Genomic DNA, 20678 nt, shown 5'->3' on the forward strand with positions numbered 1-20678 from the left:
ATATATGTGTGTGTGTGTGTGTGTGAATGTGACAATATAAGATACTAAATATATATTATAATATACATTCATATAGTACTGCATGAAATAAGGCATTATAAAGACAAAGGCTTGTGTTTAGTTGACAGACCCTTTGTCTGTGAAGAATGCCTAGAACACTTGCAGGTGCATGTCAGAAAAGTGTTCAGAGGAAAAAAAAAAAAAAAGTATCCGCTTAAATCTTAATGTGTAATTCTAATGAATTAAGTATATTAAAAATATGTTAGGTTGACTGTTCAGGATGACTTTCTCAACCATGGACTTGCTGTCTTTTTGTAGCTCAGAAGGACCAGATTTGTGCCCATGCAAAAGCACACAAAATTGGACACCTCTTAGCTATGATATAAGTAGCGGGGGGGACACAACATGACACACTTTTCCCTGTTGCCTACTGTAAATGGGTATAATATGTGTCACATACATTTTCTTTTAACTGTGTGGCTGAGGCAGACCATTTGTCTTTTTGAAGCTTTTCAACTAAGACATTAGATTTTAATTTTCTTTTAGCGTGTTCCTTTCTTTTTACTTACTTTAGTTATTTTCCCCAACTTTGTGCTTAAAAAAACTTTTTTCTCTTCAAGTTTGGCATGAGTTATCTCCTTTTTTCCTTGGCCTCAGGATTTAATTTTTTTTTACTTTTTATACTTCAGGTATGTCTCCTAGAACTCGCCAGGAATTAAGGAGTACTCATGATTTAGGAACAAAGGCACATTTCCCATTTTTGGAAGCAGCTTGTACTGTCTAAGCAGAGAAAGTGTTTTATTGAAGTGAAGAAAATATGACAGCTAAAAGAAATTTCCTTCACTGATGCTGATCTTTTTTGGTTTCTGATCAGTCAACAGCATTATTGGTCATTCTCATTTGCTTATGACAATCTCTTCATCATGCTCTGTGACACCCTCATAGACATACTGGCTAAAAGTAAAATCTGGGAATATTTGGCATGATTACACACTACCTCAGTTCTTTCTATAGACTGGCAAGAGATGCATCCCCAGAGTCAGGAAATGGTTTACTAACTGGGGTAATGAGGTGTCACAGCCTTACAATTTTTCATTTATTTTTTAAAAGGCCCCAAAATACTGAGCCAGCTCAAATAAATATAGATGAACTGTATGCTAAGTCAGAAGTGAAAATAGATGGAGTGTTTGTAAGAACTGAAACTTGTTCTGGCTTTGCCATGAGAGAAAATGTTTATCTAACTGTATCTTTAGTCGATAAGCTTAAGCACCCAATTCTTCTTTAACTTCTGATACAGTGAAAAGACCTGGATTTTCCAAGGACATAATTCTCTAGGGCCATAAAAAACCCAAACAAACTACCTTGAGATTTGCACATCAAGGGCTTTGCAGTTCTCCATTCCAAATTAGTACAATTTCCTTTCTTGCTATAACCATTTTGCCTTAGAATAGTTCAAGTGTTTGGGAATGGTGATACCTTAAGAAACCTTTGGAACTCATGGAAAGTGGCCAATGTCTCAAGCTTAAGCCTTCTTTCAAGAGTAACATGATGGCACAGATGCAGAAGCACATTCTCTGGCATGGCGCATCCTACTGCACACTGTTCGTAAAAAATGGTAATATGCTTCCCATCCTGAGTTAGTGGAGGGTAGTAGCTGCTTAGTGTAAAATACCACCCATCAACTTGATCACCTGGGCTTGGCTATAGCAATACTGTTTTCAGGTTGTACTCCATCTCTACAGAACAGGAGGCTTGGACCTTGGGTTATTAGATCTCTGCTTTTCAGGTGGGATTTGCTGTCTGTCCTTTATCTTACAATTTAGATGGTCTTACTGATTAAAGCTACATTTGTTCCTGCTGTAAAAGGAAGAGGTCTATGTTTTCTGTGCAATCTGCAGACAGGACCTTGGTGTCTCACAAAACCTCCCTCTCTGATCATAGGCAATCTCTGTAAGCCTAAGCAATTAGGTTTACAGAGCCTTCACTTCAGTGAAAATCTGCCAGCTGTTTAAATCCTTTAGAAGCTCATGAGGGTAAGATAGATGTTTTCTTAAATGGCTACCCAAGTCTGACAGAGAGGTACCTTGCAACTGATGCTCCCATCCTTTAGAGGTCAGCTATCCCTGCTTTTCCCTTTCCATGAAGATGTTCTGCTGGACTGCCATGACCTTGATAATGAACGAATTTCAAGATCTTTCAGTTGACTCCCTGTTATATTGTGAGATATGTTTACCCTTATACACATTCAGGTTTCCACACAAGACTCACCCATGTTGAGATACTCTTCTGGTGTTTTACCCAAACAGGTGTGGGGGTTTTTTAATCCCTGAATCACAGTGTGAATGTTAATATGGACAGTAAATATATAACAGTGTTAGTTCAGTACTTTGGTGACCGGATTTGCCTTCTGTCTCTATTAAAGGAGGGATATTTCCAATATTTACCAGTGCAAGATGCAGTTAAAAGTAGTAATAATAAGAATGCAAATTAGAAGATACGGCTTCAGTACATGTACGCCTCTACGTATTGAATGAAAAGTAAATAAGAAGTTATTCTATTTAATTATTTAGCTCAATAATTATGTAAACACCATGTTAATAAGCAGAATTATCTTGTTTAAATTTTTAATATTAGTGAATGCTTGAAACAAATGAAACATAAAGCATAGTTATTGTAAACAGTAAAGAATGATATCTATGAACACAGAAGTTCAGTGCCACAATTTGCATGTTTAAATGAGATCAATTAGGTTAATGATGGATGAAAATAAGAAATCCATGATTCAAATGCAAAATAATTCAAAAAGTTGTAGGTCCATGTACTGCCAAACTTTCATCTTTCAAAGGGGATATCTAGTTCAATGGGTTAATGTACAATCCTGACCTTTCCCATCTGGAGGCTTATGTTCAAATATGGTTTACAAGTGAAATATAATCTAATATAATTTATTTCTCTCTAAAATCTTTTGTAGAAAAATCCAGAGTGGCTTGTCTATTCTGCATAGAAATTTTAAAATATAGCGTGGGAGGTTATTCCATTTGCTTTTCATGTGTTTAAGAGAGGGCTTAAGAAGGTTTCAAAGGAAGTTTGGCAAGGAATGTTTAATAATATTAAATGTAGGATGTTCAGGAAATAAACATAAAATAAATACAATTCCATTTCAGAGGAATAAGCCTTTAGGCATAGCAAAGAGACAACCTGTGGTAGAAGGACTGAAAAGACAGAGGGCATGGCTACACTGAGAAATGGAGCACAGTGAGGTTGTCCCTGAACCCGTTCCAAATGCATGTTTGAGCTGCACAGTGCTTTCCCATGTGGAGATGCTAGCTTCAGTCAGTGTGATGACGTTTTCAAATTAATGAGCATTGGTGAGCTAACAACTGTTTTGTCTCTGGAGGGGAAGCTGAGGACAGAACCTTACAGAGCTCACAGTAGGCTTTTGAGGTTGCATAGTTAATTTGGCCACAACTGGCCACATGCCATTGTCATCAGTAGAGATCTCCACAGTGAGTCAGTCAAGCCACTGTAGGATATTCTTAGGTCAACATAAGAAAGAGAACATTAGTTCATCTACCTGAAAAGACCAGATAACTAGTGTAATGGAGTAAAAAAGGCAGTGCAGCTGATTTCCTGTAAAGATAAACCTTTCTCTGTGTAAGGAGGTAGGTTCAGAAATAATGATTTATTACAGACAGCCCAGCAGCATTGTCCCCAAGACTGACTGATTTTTGAAGCTTCTAATCTAACAATCAATTACCATAAAAGAGATTTAAAAAATAATTTGTCTGTATTGTATTTGATAAGGTAAATGCCTACATGGATATAATGTGAATTTATTAGATGATCTATGTTAGAGATAGGTAGTGGAAGGTTGAATTTACAGAAAAAGTAGAAAACAAGTTTTTAAAAATACTTGTTATAAGTATTTTATATTGGGTAGCACTAACAGAACAATAAAGACTGAGTGGCTGAATGACAATCCGGTGTCTGAGAAGTTCCACATCAAGTCCCAGTTGGAGCAAGAATTTTTCAGGTACATAACTAAGATTCATTAAGCTCCATGCTGCCTTTGAAAATATACTTAAAATATCTTTTCATTTTTTCTTAGCCTAGATTTGGTGTTATTTCAAACTGGATCATCTTGGAAGGAGACTGAAAATTACAGAATCTGTGTAACTCACACCCCAGGTCAACTCTGATCACATTCTGCCTGTCAGCCTAATGACAGAAGGACAGAGCTGTTCCAGACCTCCCCTATAGAAAATTTGTGGTCTGTTTATTTCTAAAACTAAAGACTAGCAAGCAGGTGAGGCAGTTCAGAGGAAAACGTACATAGAAATTGTTAGTAGGACCTCCCAAGGAATAGATGCCCTTCATGAGGCTGTGGTATATATTTATAAGAAACAAGTCAAATTTTAATGCCCTGGTTAGTTATATTTATACAGATTAAACTTTTATAGTGTCCAGTATCTGATATGAATGTCAGAGAAGGGCTTGAAGGGGTATTTGGATATGCTGAACATCCAGACTTATTTACTCCTTCAGCAGTTTTGGATGTGCTGCAATTCTCAGGCCATATTCAGGATAATTAAACTGCACATAACAGAAAACTGAAGGCCTTAAGCAAAAGAAACTGAGGATGGAGAGGATAAAGATAGATTGAAAGGTCATGTGCTGACTCAGAATTAGGCATTTCTTGATAACATACACGATTCAGGCAAAAGGCTTTTTTTTCCTCTTGCTTATTTTCTGTACTCCTCTTAGGTGACATGGCAAAAATGAGATAAAATATAAATAAGATGGAGAGAGCACGGTGTAAGGCAATGGAGATGTGAAAAGGAACAGAGATTTACATTTCTACAGAGACTGGCAAAATGGAGATTGTTTAGTCTGAAGTAACACGACAGAAATAATTAAGATAAAAGTGGTAAAACTAAGCTTCATCACTTTGCATTCAGTGAAGAAAAGAGAACTGAGTTGCCAAAGAAAATATTATTTCTACTGTATCATTCATGTGTGTATGGGATTTAATGGATAACTAGGAAACCAGTGACCCATTCTGCAAAAGCATGTAAAGGGGAATAGCTGTATCTGGTGCTATCTTCATGAAGTGGCACACATTTAGATCTGTGGTGACAGTGCCACTCTGTCTACCATTTAAGTCAGCAGGGTCTACTGATATATCCAATGCTATGTTCACATTTATCTCTGCCAGATTTAAGACCAAGCACAATGTAGGTAAGAATGATCAATGAACACATTACATGACAAAGGAAGGTTAAGGTTTTAACACATTTTAAATGGAGCAGAGAGAAACCATTAAGCTTTGGTAATGTACCTCCATCTTCTCTTTTACCTTCCCAAACCTCCAAGCCACTCATTATGCAGTATGACATTTTAATTATTTTTTTTCTTTTTAGCAATTGTGGTGAAGAAATATGGTATGACTGACAGGTGAGATGTTGAAACAGCTACTATGGATGTTTTTAACAAGGTGTCAGATAATCAGTGTTCACAGAATTAGTAACCTAAAGCGTTTCCTAAAGGTTGCTGTTTGAATTCAGTCACTCACAAATTATGAGTGTCAGGAAGAAATATTTCACTGATAGAGCTTTCTTTTTCCCCACATTGGCATTTGGCTTGTTGGTTTGCATCCAGAAGAGTGACTTCTGGTAAAACTGTTGTCACTTTTTTCTTCAACATCGTTTTAAACTAAATTTAAAAAGACGAGATAAAGGATGACATAATAGTTATATAAGAATCTCGCATAACAAAGACACTGTATGCTGTTTCTGGTCCTGCTTGACTGTAAAGTAGTTTTTAAAGGAGTGTAAAAAGAAAATGTAGGAATATCCATTCAGACACGGTACCAAGTATTTACTTTTATCAAATCTAAGTGTTTAAAAATATTATAAAGCTTCATTTTACTGTATTGTTGAATACCTTTACTGAAATGAAGTACCATTGCCATGACCCAATCGTTTGATCTAGATTGTCTCACCCACAAATACTACTAATAAAATAATTTGTCTGATACATAATACTGAGTTTTTCTCTCGTCTGTTTAAGCAATAAGTCATTTATTATTCTCTGAAGCAGAACATCAAACTTACTGTATCTCCCAGGGTAATTTGATAAAGTTTACCAATGCAGACTTGCATTGAGGGTGCTTATTCAAAGCAATAGGGCACATGCAGAAGCCATGCTACTTGTCATTTACAGAAGCAGCCCAATTTTGGGGAATGCTGATTCACAGCTGTAGGATGCACGCAGCTGGTAAGTGTAAAAGCTATTAAAAATGGTGAGCACTTCCACAGAGCTGATTAGAGTGCTCCTCTCTCTTCTTTCAGATCTCATTTGGGATATCCAATTTGACGTTTATTTTTGTACATATGAGAGTGGTTTGTCCTTGGAATTTACTTTAAAAGTCTTTTTTTTTTTCTAAGTTTAATTACTTAAGTTTTTTAGAAGTAGGAATACAGAATTTTCAAGAAGTTGTGTAATTGCTATCCATCTATGAAAATTAGAATCTTTTCATGGTTTATGGGGGGAAAAAATAAATACCTTAAACTGTCCTGTGCTTACTCCAGTGCTAATTAATCTGGATGGTAGATATATCATCATTTTCAAAGGTATCTGCTTATTTTATCTTTGCATCTGGAAATGATGGAAAGGTTCCAAGGCAATAAGAGAGAAAAGCATGATGAAAAATGTAGAAGGCTGTGACATAAACATGTTTTTTGAAAATACAGTCAAAACCAGGTAGAAAATAAATGAATTAGTCTCTCAGGAAATACTTTTAAAATCTTATCATCTGGCAGTCATTTATTACCAGGTAGCAATAACCTTTTATTATCGGACTGTTAGTTTTTTATAACATTTTTTAAAATGATAGCACCAGAACTGTTGTTGTTCACTGCCACAATAAAATATCAGGGAAATTTATAGAAGCTTTTCAACATTCAGAAGGTTTGTGGTTATAAAATAAAACTATGAAGTAAAGACATGCTGTTGGTAGCTCATAATTTAGCTAAATCTGTAAGAAGAAAAGTGTGTTGTAATGAATCATTCATGCTAATTTGGACTCTGGTACAAAGAGGAAATGGTGGTTAGTGTGCAAAAAATCAAACAAGGTAAATAAATCAGTTAAAAATGGCAGAGTAAACCTGAGTAGTATAGATCCAGGCAGGAGATGCTGCTGCACACAGTTAAATGATTATGTCAGAAATTAGAATGGTCTGGGAACAGTCAGTGGGCAACAGCAGGAAGATGGGGGGCTAATACATTTCTGTTCCTTTTGGTGACAAAGGAAAATGCGTGAGTTTTCCTGGGCAGTGGCAATTGCTGGTTACACAGACAGCTTGAAACAATAACCCTCAGTGAGACAAACCCACCTGTTCATATGAGTAGGATAATAATATTATGATCCATTGTTCAAGGCACTCTTGTTAAAAATAATGCAGAAGGTTATGGCAAAAGAAGAGTGCAGTGGGTCTCACCAACCAGCCCAAAGCAGAATTTCATATATTGCAACAAGGCACAACCTGCTTGCTGAGAAGATGAGAATCCTCCTGTTATTCCTGGAAATCCCAACAAAATTTCCTCTAGAGAAGGAGAGAAACCTGATTTCAGTGCCTCTGCCAAATGATCTGGCAGCCAAAACATGGGTGTTATACCATAGGTAGGGCCTGTGTCTTTTGTTCTGTGGGCTGCCTGGGGCTTGTGTTTTCTGAACTGGTGAGTAGTTAGTATGTTTCTTGAGTTGCTTAGAGTCCATGAAGGTAAAACCTGGCATTCATGGGAAGATCACTGATCACAGTGGGAAGACATGCTCTGTCACACAAGCATAGCTCTCTTCCTGAATGGATCCAATGGCATATTTCATATTATTGGATCCAGTGCAGAATTACATTTTTAAACGAAGCCTTTTTTTAACTAGCAGTACTTTTAAGGCTTTTTAAAATCATTGTGTATAGAAGAAAGCTTCTAGTCACAAAAGGTAATTAAAAACATCTAGTCATCATCCTAAAAGATGAAATAAGAAGGGAGTATCATTGTTTTTAGAAGGAGGGATTTGAATAACCCTCATAGCACATCCTGATGTATTATGAGCACTCGTTTTCTCTGACAAACCCAGCAAGTGATATATTTGTCTCTCCCTGGATTGGTGTCTTTCCTATTACTGTTAACATAATTTACGCTCAAACAGTAAGTCCAACAAGGATCACAGACTTCATTACAACAAACTCGGCTTCTAACTGCAGGTGGAGAGATGTTCATAACATAAACTACAGAGAGAAAATCACCTTCAAAGGAAACACACATCAGAATCAAAGTCTTCCAGTGGAGGCCTAGGGTCAAATGACATTAATGAGCTGTTTTCAATTATTTAGAACATGGTTAGGGACAGGATTGTGTTTGCCCTGATTTTGAAATAAGCGCCTGACAATTTGTTTGCATGAAACTAATAAGATGGGAGGGCATTGTGTTGGAGGTTTAATAATGTTTGTTGTAACACTATATAGTATAGAGGTGTACATTTTTATTTGCAACAGGCAAACATATTTGAACAGCTGGGCCTCCCTTTCTTTCCATTTTCACTAGGTCTAGCTCTTTTGCTACTAGTTTGAACTTGAAAGAATAAGTGGGACATTGTGAAAGTACAGAATCCCTTGTGTTTTAAGAAAGACAGATTTAGACAGCACACATCACACTGATGTGTGTCATGCATAGTGGAAAGAAACTCACCAATGGATTTTACTTTTTGAACCCCAAAGACTCATAAACCAAAATAATTCAAGAGATTAATCTTTCTCTATACGCCTTATTTATATTGAACCTTATATGTTACTGTCACCAAATGGGACATTTTTTCTGTGCAAGGTCTTTTAATATCCTACAGACCGGAAAAAATACATTATCTGATGAAGGGACAACAGTGGAAACCAAGAGAAATATTATTTCTTCTTGACACTGTCACCCATTTCCTTAGAATAATGTGAACCAACTTCCCAAAACTAAGTTGAGACCGATAGGACTTTATGTACTGATTGTTACTTAAACAGCAAATAACCTGGTTTATATTTATTATTGGACTGCTTTGATCATGGCAAAAACGTGGTATTCAGGAACGAAGAGAAGATGCAAACATTTTGCAAAATCACTGTACAGGACTCAAAACCATGAATGGATAACACTAGAGGAGATTGTCACTTTGTAGAACCCACATATTCTGTTACATCATTTTACTTTGACAAGTAGGAGTACAGACTTCATGCAATAAACATGTTTGAAAACCTAAAGTCTTGAAGGGGTACTGCATTTCATATGAAATAATACTGTGCAAACACAAATGCCCTAGCTGAATATACCATTACCAGTTTTGAAGAGATCTTCTTAAATTTGGAGTGGTATTAGTAAAATATCTAATATCTGTTTTTTGTTTTTTTTTTTTTTTTTTTTTAATGTTTGAAATTGTTTAAGCATTAAAAATGTAGCTATCTTTGACAAATAAGAAGGTTACTCTGAGGGCACCAGCTCAAAGGCCTTTGAAAACATTTCAGTAAAATTTTTACATGTAAAGCCCAAGAATGGATAAATCAAAGACACTTGATGCTAAGTGTTGAGAGAACTTTCAATTAAGCATCCTAGGAAATGTGTAGGGAAAATTAAAGTTTTATGGGTTCTCCTTTTTATGAATATCATAATCTGGCTTTAGAAAGCTTTTTTAAATGTAAGTACAGTGAATGGTATATTCCTTGTTATGTTGGTACTGGATGTAAAATAGGGACAATTTGCACGGTACTGAGTTACTTTTGGAATTCTAATTCATAATGTGGAATGGGTTAAGAATTTTCTAATGCTTGTTCTTTTTTAGTGTGTCAGAAAATCTTGGTTTATCCAAACTAGGACATAGGAAAAAAGCTTTTTCAGAATCAAAGTGAAATCTTAGTTTAAAGCCTGAGTGGAAGGGAGACTTAGAATACCTGCTAGACCCTTGCTATTGCATGGGAGGTCAGCACACAAGCCCTTCCACTCTTTGAATCAGACCAAACCCTTAATCCACAGAGTTGAATGTTCTAATCACCAATTTATTGTCAAATAAGTACTTTGCTGGATGTGATCTACTTAGTATGAATACTTTCATACTCAGTGGAGTAAGGGAACTCTTTTTCTAATAAATCACTGCATAGGTTATAATAATTTGTCTAAAAAGAGCTACTTTTGGTGGGCTGATTACCAATTCTCATAAAAATCAAATCACCTGTAAGTGAGGAGTATAGAAATGGCTTCCTAAAACCTGGGGGTAGAGCAGGCCTCTAAAATCTCTTCAGGGATTAACAACACTATTTCTGTAAGTGAAAAGAAGGAGGTGTTCATATTCTGTTCTGCTTTCTGAAACTTTAGACGCATTGGAAGGTACTTGGGGTGCTGAGTTTAAATTTCATAGTAAATTATTACACTTATTTTTTATACCATATCTATAATTCAGCAAAGAACTTGAAAATTAGGAGCTCTGACTTGGATTTCTACATCTGATACAATATTCCTTTGTAAGTTTCTGTAGAGGAGAACCACTAAGACTTTCTCCATTAATCTTCCTTTCACTGGAAGCCCAACGAAGGCTAAAGTCGGGATTTACCATTTAAGAAAATGAGCAGAGAAGTCTGGTGACAAATACTGTTTATATTACAGCTAAACATATCTATCTATCTATCTATCTATCTATCTATCTATCTATCTATCTATCTATCTATCTAAATTCTCTGGAGAAAAGACTGATGCAAGCCTCTTTGAATAGGTGTATTTCCAGCACTATTTGAATTCTAATGACTATGAGATCACTAATATTTCTAGTCCTGAATAGTCTACTACTTTCAATAGTAATTTTTAAAGTCTTAACAAAATATGTACTCCACCCACCTTAACAACTGCCCAAGAAAAGATGTGGTCTTATTTTCTGTTTTTAGGACTGTAATTACATTAACCAAAGATGATTACATTAAGGAGAGGTTATTAGATAACAAATATACTATCATAACATCATCACAATATTACCCTTTTGTCTCACAAAGGGATTTTTCTTCCAAATTCTGATTATTCCCACACATCTTTTGCTGATGAATGCCCTAGGAGGCATAGGGGTCATACTCTGATTTAGTTACTCAACCAATAGCTGGGAGTGTCATGAAATGGTATCCACAGAAGCTCTGGTAATCCAGTGTGCTAAGGACTGAAGGGACCAAGGACTTCTGAAGTTACATAGGAAAAAGAAGCCAAATTACTTTTTTACTGTCTTGGCACTAAGAAGCAGCTAGTAGAGATTTCATTTTCTGATTCTGTTGATGACCTGCTTTATGATCTGAAGTGAATTTGTTTACTTTCGTGAATTCAGTTTTTGGTTTTACATGTGGTTGTCAAGGGTTTACACATATAATTTAACATAACATCACAGGGGAATCTTCCAGCCAGTTCCATATGATTACTTTATATGAGGAAATTTATGTCAAGAAATTTATATGAAAAAAAATTAATCCTGCACGTAACCTTATGAAGGTTTGGCAATAAAATAATATAAATACATAATGAAATCTTTCTTACTTCAAGCAATGTAAAAGCAGCAAAAGCATTTTGAAATAAAACAAACAAACCAACCTTTTAACAATGAAGATCTGATTAACAGCAAAGGTGTGGTGACTGATAAGAATGACCTTTATTTTGAAACAGCTTCAAAGAGATTAAATCAATCAGTAAAGCAGTTCCATGAGGTATTAACATTGCCATTAGTTTTTGCTAAGAGTACAACAAAAATCATGTGCTGAAGTGTTTAATTTCTTCATGTATCAGATAACATTAATTACCAGTGTAAACTGAAATCAATTTTCCGCATGCACTCACTGATTTTGTATGTTGCTGAATAAAGATGATATTGCCTGATCAAAAAGAGATAAATCTTCCCAAAGCTTTGAAATGGCTTCCCTGGTCTTGCTCAGTGAGATGTACCTAAATCCTAGAAAGACAGATGAAATACACTCAGTGGAACTTTAGCCTTTGGTCTGCTGAAACAGTAAAGAATATATATTAAAAAAAAAAAAAAACCCCACACAAAAAACCCAACAAACAAACAAACAAAAACCAAAAAACAACATGCCACAGTTTTTATCTGTAACCACTGCTAAGCTGTTATTTCCAGCAAAAAGGCAGATTTTTGGCACATAGGGGGTAGAAGATGTCTTGCTATGTCTCTAAAGTCATGTTTGAGTCTCAGTTCAGATTGGTGCTAGTAATCAATTGCAGCTCGTAAGTACCTCATTACTCAAGCTAAAGACTGGAGGACCAAACAGCTCTCATGCTGCTGGAGATGCATATAAATAAATAAGTCACTGAGTATTGAAACCAGCCTGTTTTAATGTGAAGGCTTGCTATATTACCTACACTCACATAAACCACTGTGTTGGTTTTCTTTAATTGGATTTTCCCAATGCTTATTCTTTTTGGAATATTTATCTCCTCCATAATGTCTTTAGAGATCAGGATAAAGGCATATTTGTAGATATTGTACAGAAATTTTAGTCTCCAGTCCCTTGTTCATAAGAATTCTGCTTGAAATACTGATCTGCAATATTTTATTGCGATGAAATTACTGGGCCAAATCCTAAAGAAGATTAAATTATTAAAGTTCTAGCAAGTTTAAGTGATGTAAATTGATATACTTCTACTGACTTTAGAGAAGGACCCACAATAAAGCCCTTGATCCTACTCCTTTTGTTTGTTTTGGTTGTAAAAGTAGAGATTTTTTTGACATATCTGCATTATTTATAACAAGCATATCTGAAAATAAATCAACCTCTCTCACTGCATTACTGTTCTTGATCTCTTTTTGTTTCTTTAGACTTTGTTTTCTAGTGGTGGTGGTGGTGTTTGCTGGAGATTGGATGATGTTCCAGTTGTTATGATTAATACTTTTGAGTGTGACAGGTTAAAGCTCGCAGTATTGATAGAGTGCACTTAAACTTGTCAAATTCTTCTAAAATGAACAGTCCTAGCAGGAGGTAGTATTTTGTAACAGCATTTTGTGTTCTGGAAAAACATCAGTCAGCAGGGGTTTATTATCTTTGTTAAAATAACATATTTAGGTTAGTTTTGATGCAATTATTCTAAGGATTTCTTCTCATTTTAAATATGGATGTGAATGTGAAAGTGGAGGACAAGTTTGTCTTAAAAGTTTTCCCCTTATAAGTGTACCCTTTATTTCTTGAGAGAAATCAAGCACAGCATGAAAACAAAGTGGAAACAATAACACTGAGAATGAAACACCCAAAATAGAATATCAACTAGTTTTTGAAAAAGGACTGTTATTAAATACAGAAATTGTCAATTGTAAGCTTCCCTAAAAACTATATATTGAATTAATCCCTGTGCTTCCTGTTTTAAAGATGCAAGTAGTTACTGTACAAGTCAACAAAGGAAAACCACAAGGGAATATATTTCCTACACTACTTCATTGCGCATTAGAGAGTGAAACATAAATATAAGACCTTTCTTATTCTGTGCTAGTAAGCTCTGTTTAGAGGTACATGGAGAACAGGAGCTGTCTGGAAAATAAAGTGGGAATGGGAACTTCATGTTGGGTGAAACAGCACTGCATTGATCCATGCAAATGAAAGCTTAATTGTCTGAAGTCCACTCTTCTATTTTATGTGGGTCATTTATAGTAATGTGTAAAATGCTGATTATTTCTTAAATATTTAAGGCATTAATACTAGCTAGATGGTCCTTTAATTTCTTTCTTCACCTGTGGCTATCATGATTACTTCCACCAAAGTTCAGTTCTTTTTAATATTTCTCTGGAAACCTCTTGATCTTATTGCATTAGTTGTCTCCCTCCCTCCGTTAAATTCTTCATGTATTCCTATCTGATACTAATTTGTTCCTCTGGTTCAATGTATAGTCAAGAGAGTAATTTATTCATCTTCAATAGCACCACTGAAATCACAGAAGTACTTGATGCCCTGATTTATTAAGGCACTTGAGGTCAGTGCCTTAAGCATGTGCTGAAAATGAAGCAAATGCCAGCACGACCTCCAAAGGATTAGTCACCTACATAATGGTTTGCAGAGTCCCTAAAAATATGAACTTGTGGAATGGATTTTCTACTGGTGTAAGGTTAGTGCAGCTGTACTGAAAGCTAAATGACGCTGACAATGCTTTCAGTGGAATTATGACAACCCTGCACTAAGCCTTCCCCTTTTCTTGTCTTGTGCCATGCTGATACATTATAATATGCCAAAAATAAAAATCAAAGTTAGAAAAATGCTTCCGACATTTTTAATTGTTCATATGCCATTTAGTGTTCAACAAGACTATTAGCATCTCAATAAGAAATTATATTGTTACAGCATATAATTTTTTTCCATTTGACTTTGTAGGGTCATATTGTCACACTCTTTCACATTTCCTTGATAATAGGATATCTGTGGTGTCACTGCTACCCCACTGCTAATGAAAATAGGAATTGCAAATTGGATGAGACAAAACTTGGATACTCTAGATTTGCAGGTTAAAGTATTTTTTGTGCCATAGATGAAAGCGTGTGTTTTGTATTAGGAAAATATGAAGGAAAAAAGAATCTATGTTTTCCTATTGAGTCTGAAAGTTTTCCTCACTATGACTATGAACTCTTTTTGCTTTCGTTAAGGAAAAAAAAATATTTTGTATAGAGATGTTTCTTTATGGTCTTTTTTTCCTTACAACAGGTGCCCCTCTAACTCATGTAAAACATTTTGATTATGGAAATATATCCTTGCAGCCAGCTGGCAAAGTTTTTCAAAAGTTAACATCTACTGCAAATGTTTTTATTTGCCTGAATTCACAGTACCTATAATGTATATCTTTTTACAGTTAAAACTATGAAGTTAATTCCAATGTATAGGAATAATGTTTTTAAATTTTTAGGACAGACTACAAACTTCTATAAAGTGTTTTTTGAAGATATTTAAAACATTCTCTTTGTGAATTTTGTTTTAAAAAAAAAAAAGAATGTTCTGTTTTAGGGGCAGCGTTATTCAATTTCAGAAATAATATCCTGTAAAATGCCTGTAACAAGGTATTCTATCTGAAAGCCCATTGTAGCTTTCTTATTACGAGTTTCAAGCTTCTGCAACAATAAAAGTGTTCTTATTCAAATGTATATTATTGCATTCATTCCTCTAATAGCAGCATTCCATCATATCAACCTATAAATAGACAAAGAAACAATTGCACAGAATACTTGTTATTCATCCTCAATATTTTTTATTTTCTTGATAGATATCCAACTTTGGAATAGTGGTTTGGAGTATTTTCATTGAATATAGAAAGAAAAAATTATTTCCTCTGAGTATACATGTGCTTTCTATCTGTGTTGCCTTGGAATGTAAAAAGTTACCAGTTTAGTTCCATTGTCATCCTGAAGAGAATGGAAATTGCACAAGACTCCATATAAAAGCATCTCCAAGTGTAAATTAAATCTATGGTATAGTCTTTTGTAAACAGAGAACAATGTACTCTTAGATAATAAATCTATTTTGTGTATATCAACAAGATGTCTATTTTTTTTCTTCCTAGATACACCTTTAGTTAAAATCATTTCTTCCAATTCATGGCCTGAAGAAGGACAGTCTATAATTTTGACTTGTGAATCCAAAGGAAAACCAGTGTAAGTGATTTAACAAGTAATATGTTTTTGTTATTTTCCTTATTCTTCTGTGATTACAATCTTCAGCTACAGAAATCTGCTGGTTTTGTCTCGTCCTGGGGTGTAAAGTAATCTCTGGTATAGAAACCCCCTTGAAGCCCGTCTTCATTAAGTGTCTATAGAGGATTGGTCTTTTACTTTGTCATTTATTTTAGTTTTCAGGAAGAATTCCAGCTGTGAGGTGGGTTTTTTTTCTGTCAGGTATATCAACCTGAAAGGAGTGCAGCTTTAATCAGTCACTGTTTACATCACTGAATTGATGATAGAAAACGTTTCATGAAAATCTTCCTACATCAACTAGCCTCAGAGAAAATAACCAAACTTTCTGGATGCTTTGGCTGTCATTTATAGGGGAATTTGAAGTTTAATGATATGTAGAAGGTGGCTGTCTGTTTCTACTGGAATTTGAAAAGATGTAGCCTGCTTTAAAAATATAAATTGATTTACCTGGAAAATATCATCTCTTCCATCAGTATTTTTAAAAGTCAGACCTGCAGAGATTCTTGCACAGAATCTACTATTTAAATAGACTTCACTCTTTAAAACATATCTTCTCGGATGAGCTGTTATATATTTACCCATAAAGGTACATAAATAATCCAATTGCTTAGTATTAAGTTAGCATGAATCAAGTTTCTTAAATATTGAGCTCCTGCTCAAAAGATTAATATATAATGTTATATGGAGTGGTGTCACACAGCTTTAGAATGGTCTTGAAAATAATAGTGAAATAATATTTTGGTTCTAGAACAGGAACAAACTACATGCCAAAAATTGTGTCTCTTAAGGCTGAATTTCTACCTGATGTAACTTCAGTGAATTTATGGAATCACTTAATGTGGGAACCTGAAGTCAGATTTAGGTCAAGTCAGGCATTTAAGTCTAAAATTTCTATTTTGAAAAGCTCTTCTGAGTTTAGTCTGGCATCATTTAAACTCCATAAGTACTTTTCTTTTTTATATTACATGCCTGTCTCATTTTAAAGCAACTCCTCCATCCAAATCTTGACTAGGCTGAGCAACTCAGCATCTAGATCATGCATCAACCCTGCTTGAGACCAGAACACTGGGGCTCCATCCAATTAGTCACAGGTGGTGCTCAGTGCAATTGGTCTTCTGTGTACCTCTCTACTGCTCAAGTAGTATCTGCTTCTGAGACAGGTAACTCTGTAGGTAACTCACAAAAATCTGTTGCAAGCCATCTCTAGTAACTTGAATAGACTGGAAGGAGAAGAAATTATCCATTTACTTAATATAATGCCTTTGAGCATTCCCCTAGGTATCGGGAGGTACAAAGTCTGTTTCCCCATTATTTCAAGTTCAGCAGAAGATGTGCAAGTGCTTAATTTTAGGAAAGAGATCAGCCCTGATTGCCCTGAGTGTGCTGTTGGCTAGGTGATGCTCACTGTTCCCTATCTCAGTGTTTTCCTCATGACTGTCAAGAGGTGACAGCTACATGCCAAGTGCTCTGTCTGGCATACAGACTTCAGGCATCCTAGCCCCAGGTGCTTCATTTTCACTATTCATCTAACGTTCAATCTGGAGATAAAGATTAGAAGTAAGGCACTCATTATGTATTTTTATATTTGTAATTGCCTGTTGTTTGGTGTGTGGGGGGATGTGTGGTGAGTTTGACCCTTCACATTTTCAGTCTTTTTTAAATGCAGTAAAAACCTATAGAAGCGATTATGTTTGAGCTTGACATACACAGTATTTTTTATTTGGTACATGTAATATTGTAGATAGTCTTTATATGTTACCAGTCAGAGACATTAAATCTTAATAATTAAAATGGAGCTTTAGTTGAGGTGTTTACTGATTATTTATTTTTTTTTTAATCGTTATGGATTCAAATGCAAACCTTACATGTGGTTTTCAAAGGGCAGCCAAATAAAAACTCCACACCACAGAATTATCAAGGCAGGACACCTGTATGTGATAGTCTTTGGGGCACAAATATTTTGCCAATAAATGCACCTCTAATTGTCCATGCCATAAGAACTGCCAACATCAGCTGCTCTGTATTGCTTCATTAGGTCAGTCTTTCACGGCGCAGAGCCAGTAATAAATAGGCATCCTCCTGGGAGCAGTTTGCAGTTGCTTAGCATGAGAAACAGTAATGTCATGCTCCCAACCTACATTATGATTACCTTCTAGCTTGTAGAGAGAGAGAAATTGGAGAGGTCCACAGAGCCCATATATGTCAGTGTCACAAGATAAGTGATGAGCTGTGGACTTCATGGAGAGCTCAGAGCCAACCATGGTCCTTCATAGCCGTTTACACACCATGGGTTAATTTCTATACACTGTCAACTTTATGTCACATTTACAACAGTCCTGTTTCCTGTAGGCAGCAGTGAATCACACCAGTAAATGAACACTTACTTATAGGTACATTTCTCTTGTAGCTCAGAGCAATTTTCACAAGCTTCAAATGACATTCAAGATGAAAATGGAGAAAGAATGAAGCCAGGTTGTGGCTGTGGTGACATTCATGATACTGATAGCTGCTGCAGAGTAATTCTTTACCAAAAGGGAAAAGCAGAACAAGGCTAAAGCTAGAATGTACTTAGCCCATCTCACATCTCATCACCAAGCCCCTCTTTGCAGGGATTCTGTCCCTTAAACCATGTGCATCATGGATACCCAGATACTGTGTTTCAAATCTATAACACAGTCCAAAGGAAAAGTCCTACCTAATTTACTGCCTTGCAGCAGTGAATGGGAGAGAAGCCTGGCTCAGACCAACACCTCTGGGAAATCAACTGACCTCTGCATTTCCTGCTGAAACAGCATCCACCAGAGATACAGCGGATGAGGAACAACTGTTCACTAGGTCCTAGTTTCACAGTTTAGAGTATAAGATTTGGTTTGACCAGTCGATGACCAGCACTTTGGACAAGAGAAAAAATGTCCTCAGACACTTGGATGTGTGCAGCATTGATTGTCATAATGTGTAAGATGAGCTGGAATCATCCCAGACTCTGAGGTTGCTAGATGCTATGAATAGGTTCATGTGACCTCACATTGTGGTCTTGCTGCAAAGATACCTGTGTGGAACAGGAAATCTGAGAGTGGGCTAAGGGGGAGAGAAGCTGGGGGGTTGAGAGAGGGGGTGGAGAGGAAGATGGAAATGTGGGTGAGCCATTTTGAATGATCCAGTGAGGCAACATGAGAGGGTGTAAGACGGGATGCACAAATTCTGTAACCATGCTGTTTTACCTCTCACTGTGAAGACGAGGATAGCTCTGACTCTGGTCATCACCATGTGCTTATTGCTATTAGTGGAATTTGGAGGCAGGAGCTGTTCTTCTGGGTAAGCACTGTATTGCTGCTATAGAAGTGTGATGATACCAACAAAAATATCAGGCCAGGTTCCCTGCCTCTTTTGCGGTGGTTTTGCAGAGGCAGGCCATGTGGAGGATTAATAAGGTGTCACAGATTGTTATAGACTTGGCCACCTTTCCCTCTAGAGAATGTGTTGTGGCTGGTGCAGGTTCAGGCAGAGGTAGGCTGCCTCAGAGGTGCTGGGGAGGTTACTGCAAGAGCCATCAGTCCTTGGGATTGCCTCCAGGGCTCTGACAAGACATGTCATGACACCAATCCCACATGATGGGATGACATACTGACCACAGTGCTGAAGGCATGGTGAGGTGAGGCAGCTTTCTCATACACTGCCTTCCAAAGGACCTGCCTCTTCCTTCCATGTACAGTTCTGGCTAAATTTATTGCGTATAGGACCTGGTATCAAACAGTGAGTATTCTGTAATCAAGTTACACTTATGGATACAGATGTCTGGATTTGATGATGTTCTGATCCAGTCTGTGTAGCACTTGGAGCATCAGTTTTGAACAAGAGTGGGAGGCTGGTATTTGGAATATTATATGCATAACTATATGACATTTTTCAATTAAAAATTTATGTTGGTGGAAAGGAAAAAAAAGGAAATATATTCATCAGTTTACCACAGAGATTGTTTTTAAGGAGACCTTATAAATATAAATCACTATAGAAACATACCCTATTATCTGTAATGTTTTAAGGGAACTTAAGATAGCATTTGTGAGGATTGTTGTCTGATCAATGCCCAGTCGGTAGACCAAATTTAAGAGTTTTCTTTTGGAAAAATTCTAGCAGGTGAGTTTGTGTCTGCTTAGTCTTTTCTTATGCAAGACTCAGTTGCCTGTTTGTTCACCCTATTGACAATTTTAATAATACTGACATCCAGGGTTTTTCTTAAATTGCAGTTTAAAAAATATTTAGCTATTCCTCTGCATAGCTTAGGTCAAGACACCCTGTAGTTGACATTACTATTCCATAGCATTCCTCTTTTCAAGATACTACTGTATAATTCTGAATCAAATTAAAGTTAATATCTTGTCTTTTCAATCCTTAGAGCTATTTTGTCTTTTCCAGCATTTTTGACTTGATTCCTGGACAGTTGTCAGGCTATTACAGTTTAGTTAATGAACTTGCCTAATATGTCTGTAAGGTGTCAGTGGCTCTTTTTAATTTATTTCTTTTTTAACATAATGTAGTTTTACCTAGGTTTTGATTATTTTCCAAATAAGGAAATGTAATTAAGCTTCAGAAATTGTAGACATCCTTTTTATGAACTCATATACAATTTCTAGACTTTTCTGAAGTCATACTGCCTGACAATATTTTGAATATTTTAAAATAAACAAAAAAAAAAAGCAGTAAAAGATTTAAAAAAAAAAAATATTTACAGTCATCTGTGCTTACAAAGGACTTTAAAAGCATATGTTTTCTTATTGCCAGTTGTGGCTTCCACACACTGTTGTCTTAACAGTATAGTCTAGTGACTCAAAACTGATCCAGAAGTGAACTCAAAAACTACCACATAATGAAAGAAATGTTCAATATTTAATATTCTTAGTCAGCACTCTCACTAAAGCATGCATGAAATATGGGGGGGGGG

At 36.0% G+C, this 20678-nt stretch overlaps 1 protein-coding gene across 1 annotated transcript in view; it reads left to right on the top strand.

Moving 5' to 3' along the window:
* CADM2 (cell adhesion molecule 2) overlaps positions 1-20678 on the top strand; it is a 359573-nt gene that overhangs the window by 242074 nt on the left and 96821 nt on the right. Inside the window, exon 7 of the mRNA XM_026868442.1 lies at positions 15607-15697. Coding sequence (XP_026724243.1) covers positions 15607-15697 — 91 coding nt within the window. The remainder of the gene's footprint in view (positions 1-15606; positions 15698-20678) is intronic.

This window comes from Athene cunicularia (genome assembly GCF_003259725.1).
Source record: "Athene cunicularia isolate RWA chromosome 1 unlocalized genomic scaffold, athCun1 chr1_part1, whole genome shotgun sequence".
Classification (NCBI taxonomy): Eukaryota; Metazoa; Chordata; class Aves; order Strigiformes; family Strigidae; genus Athene; species Athene cunicularia.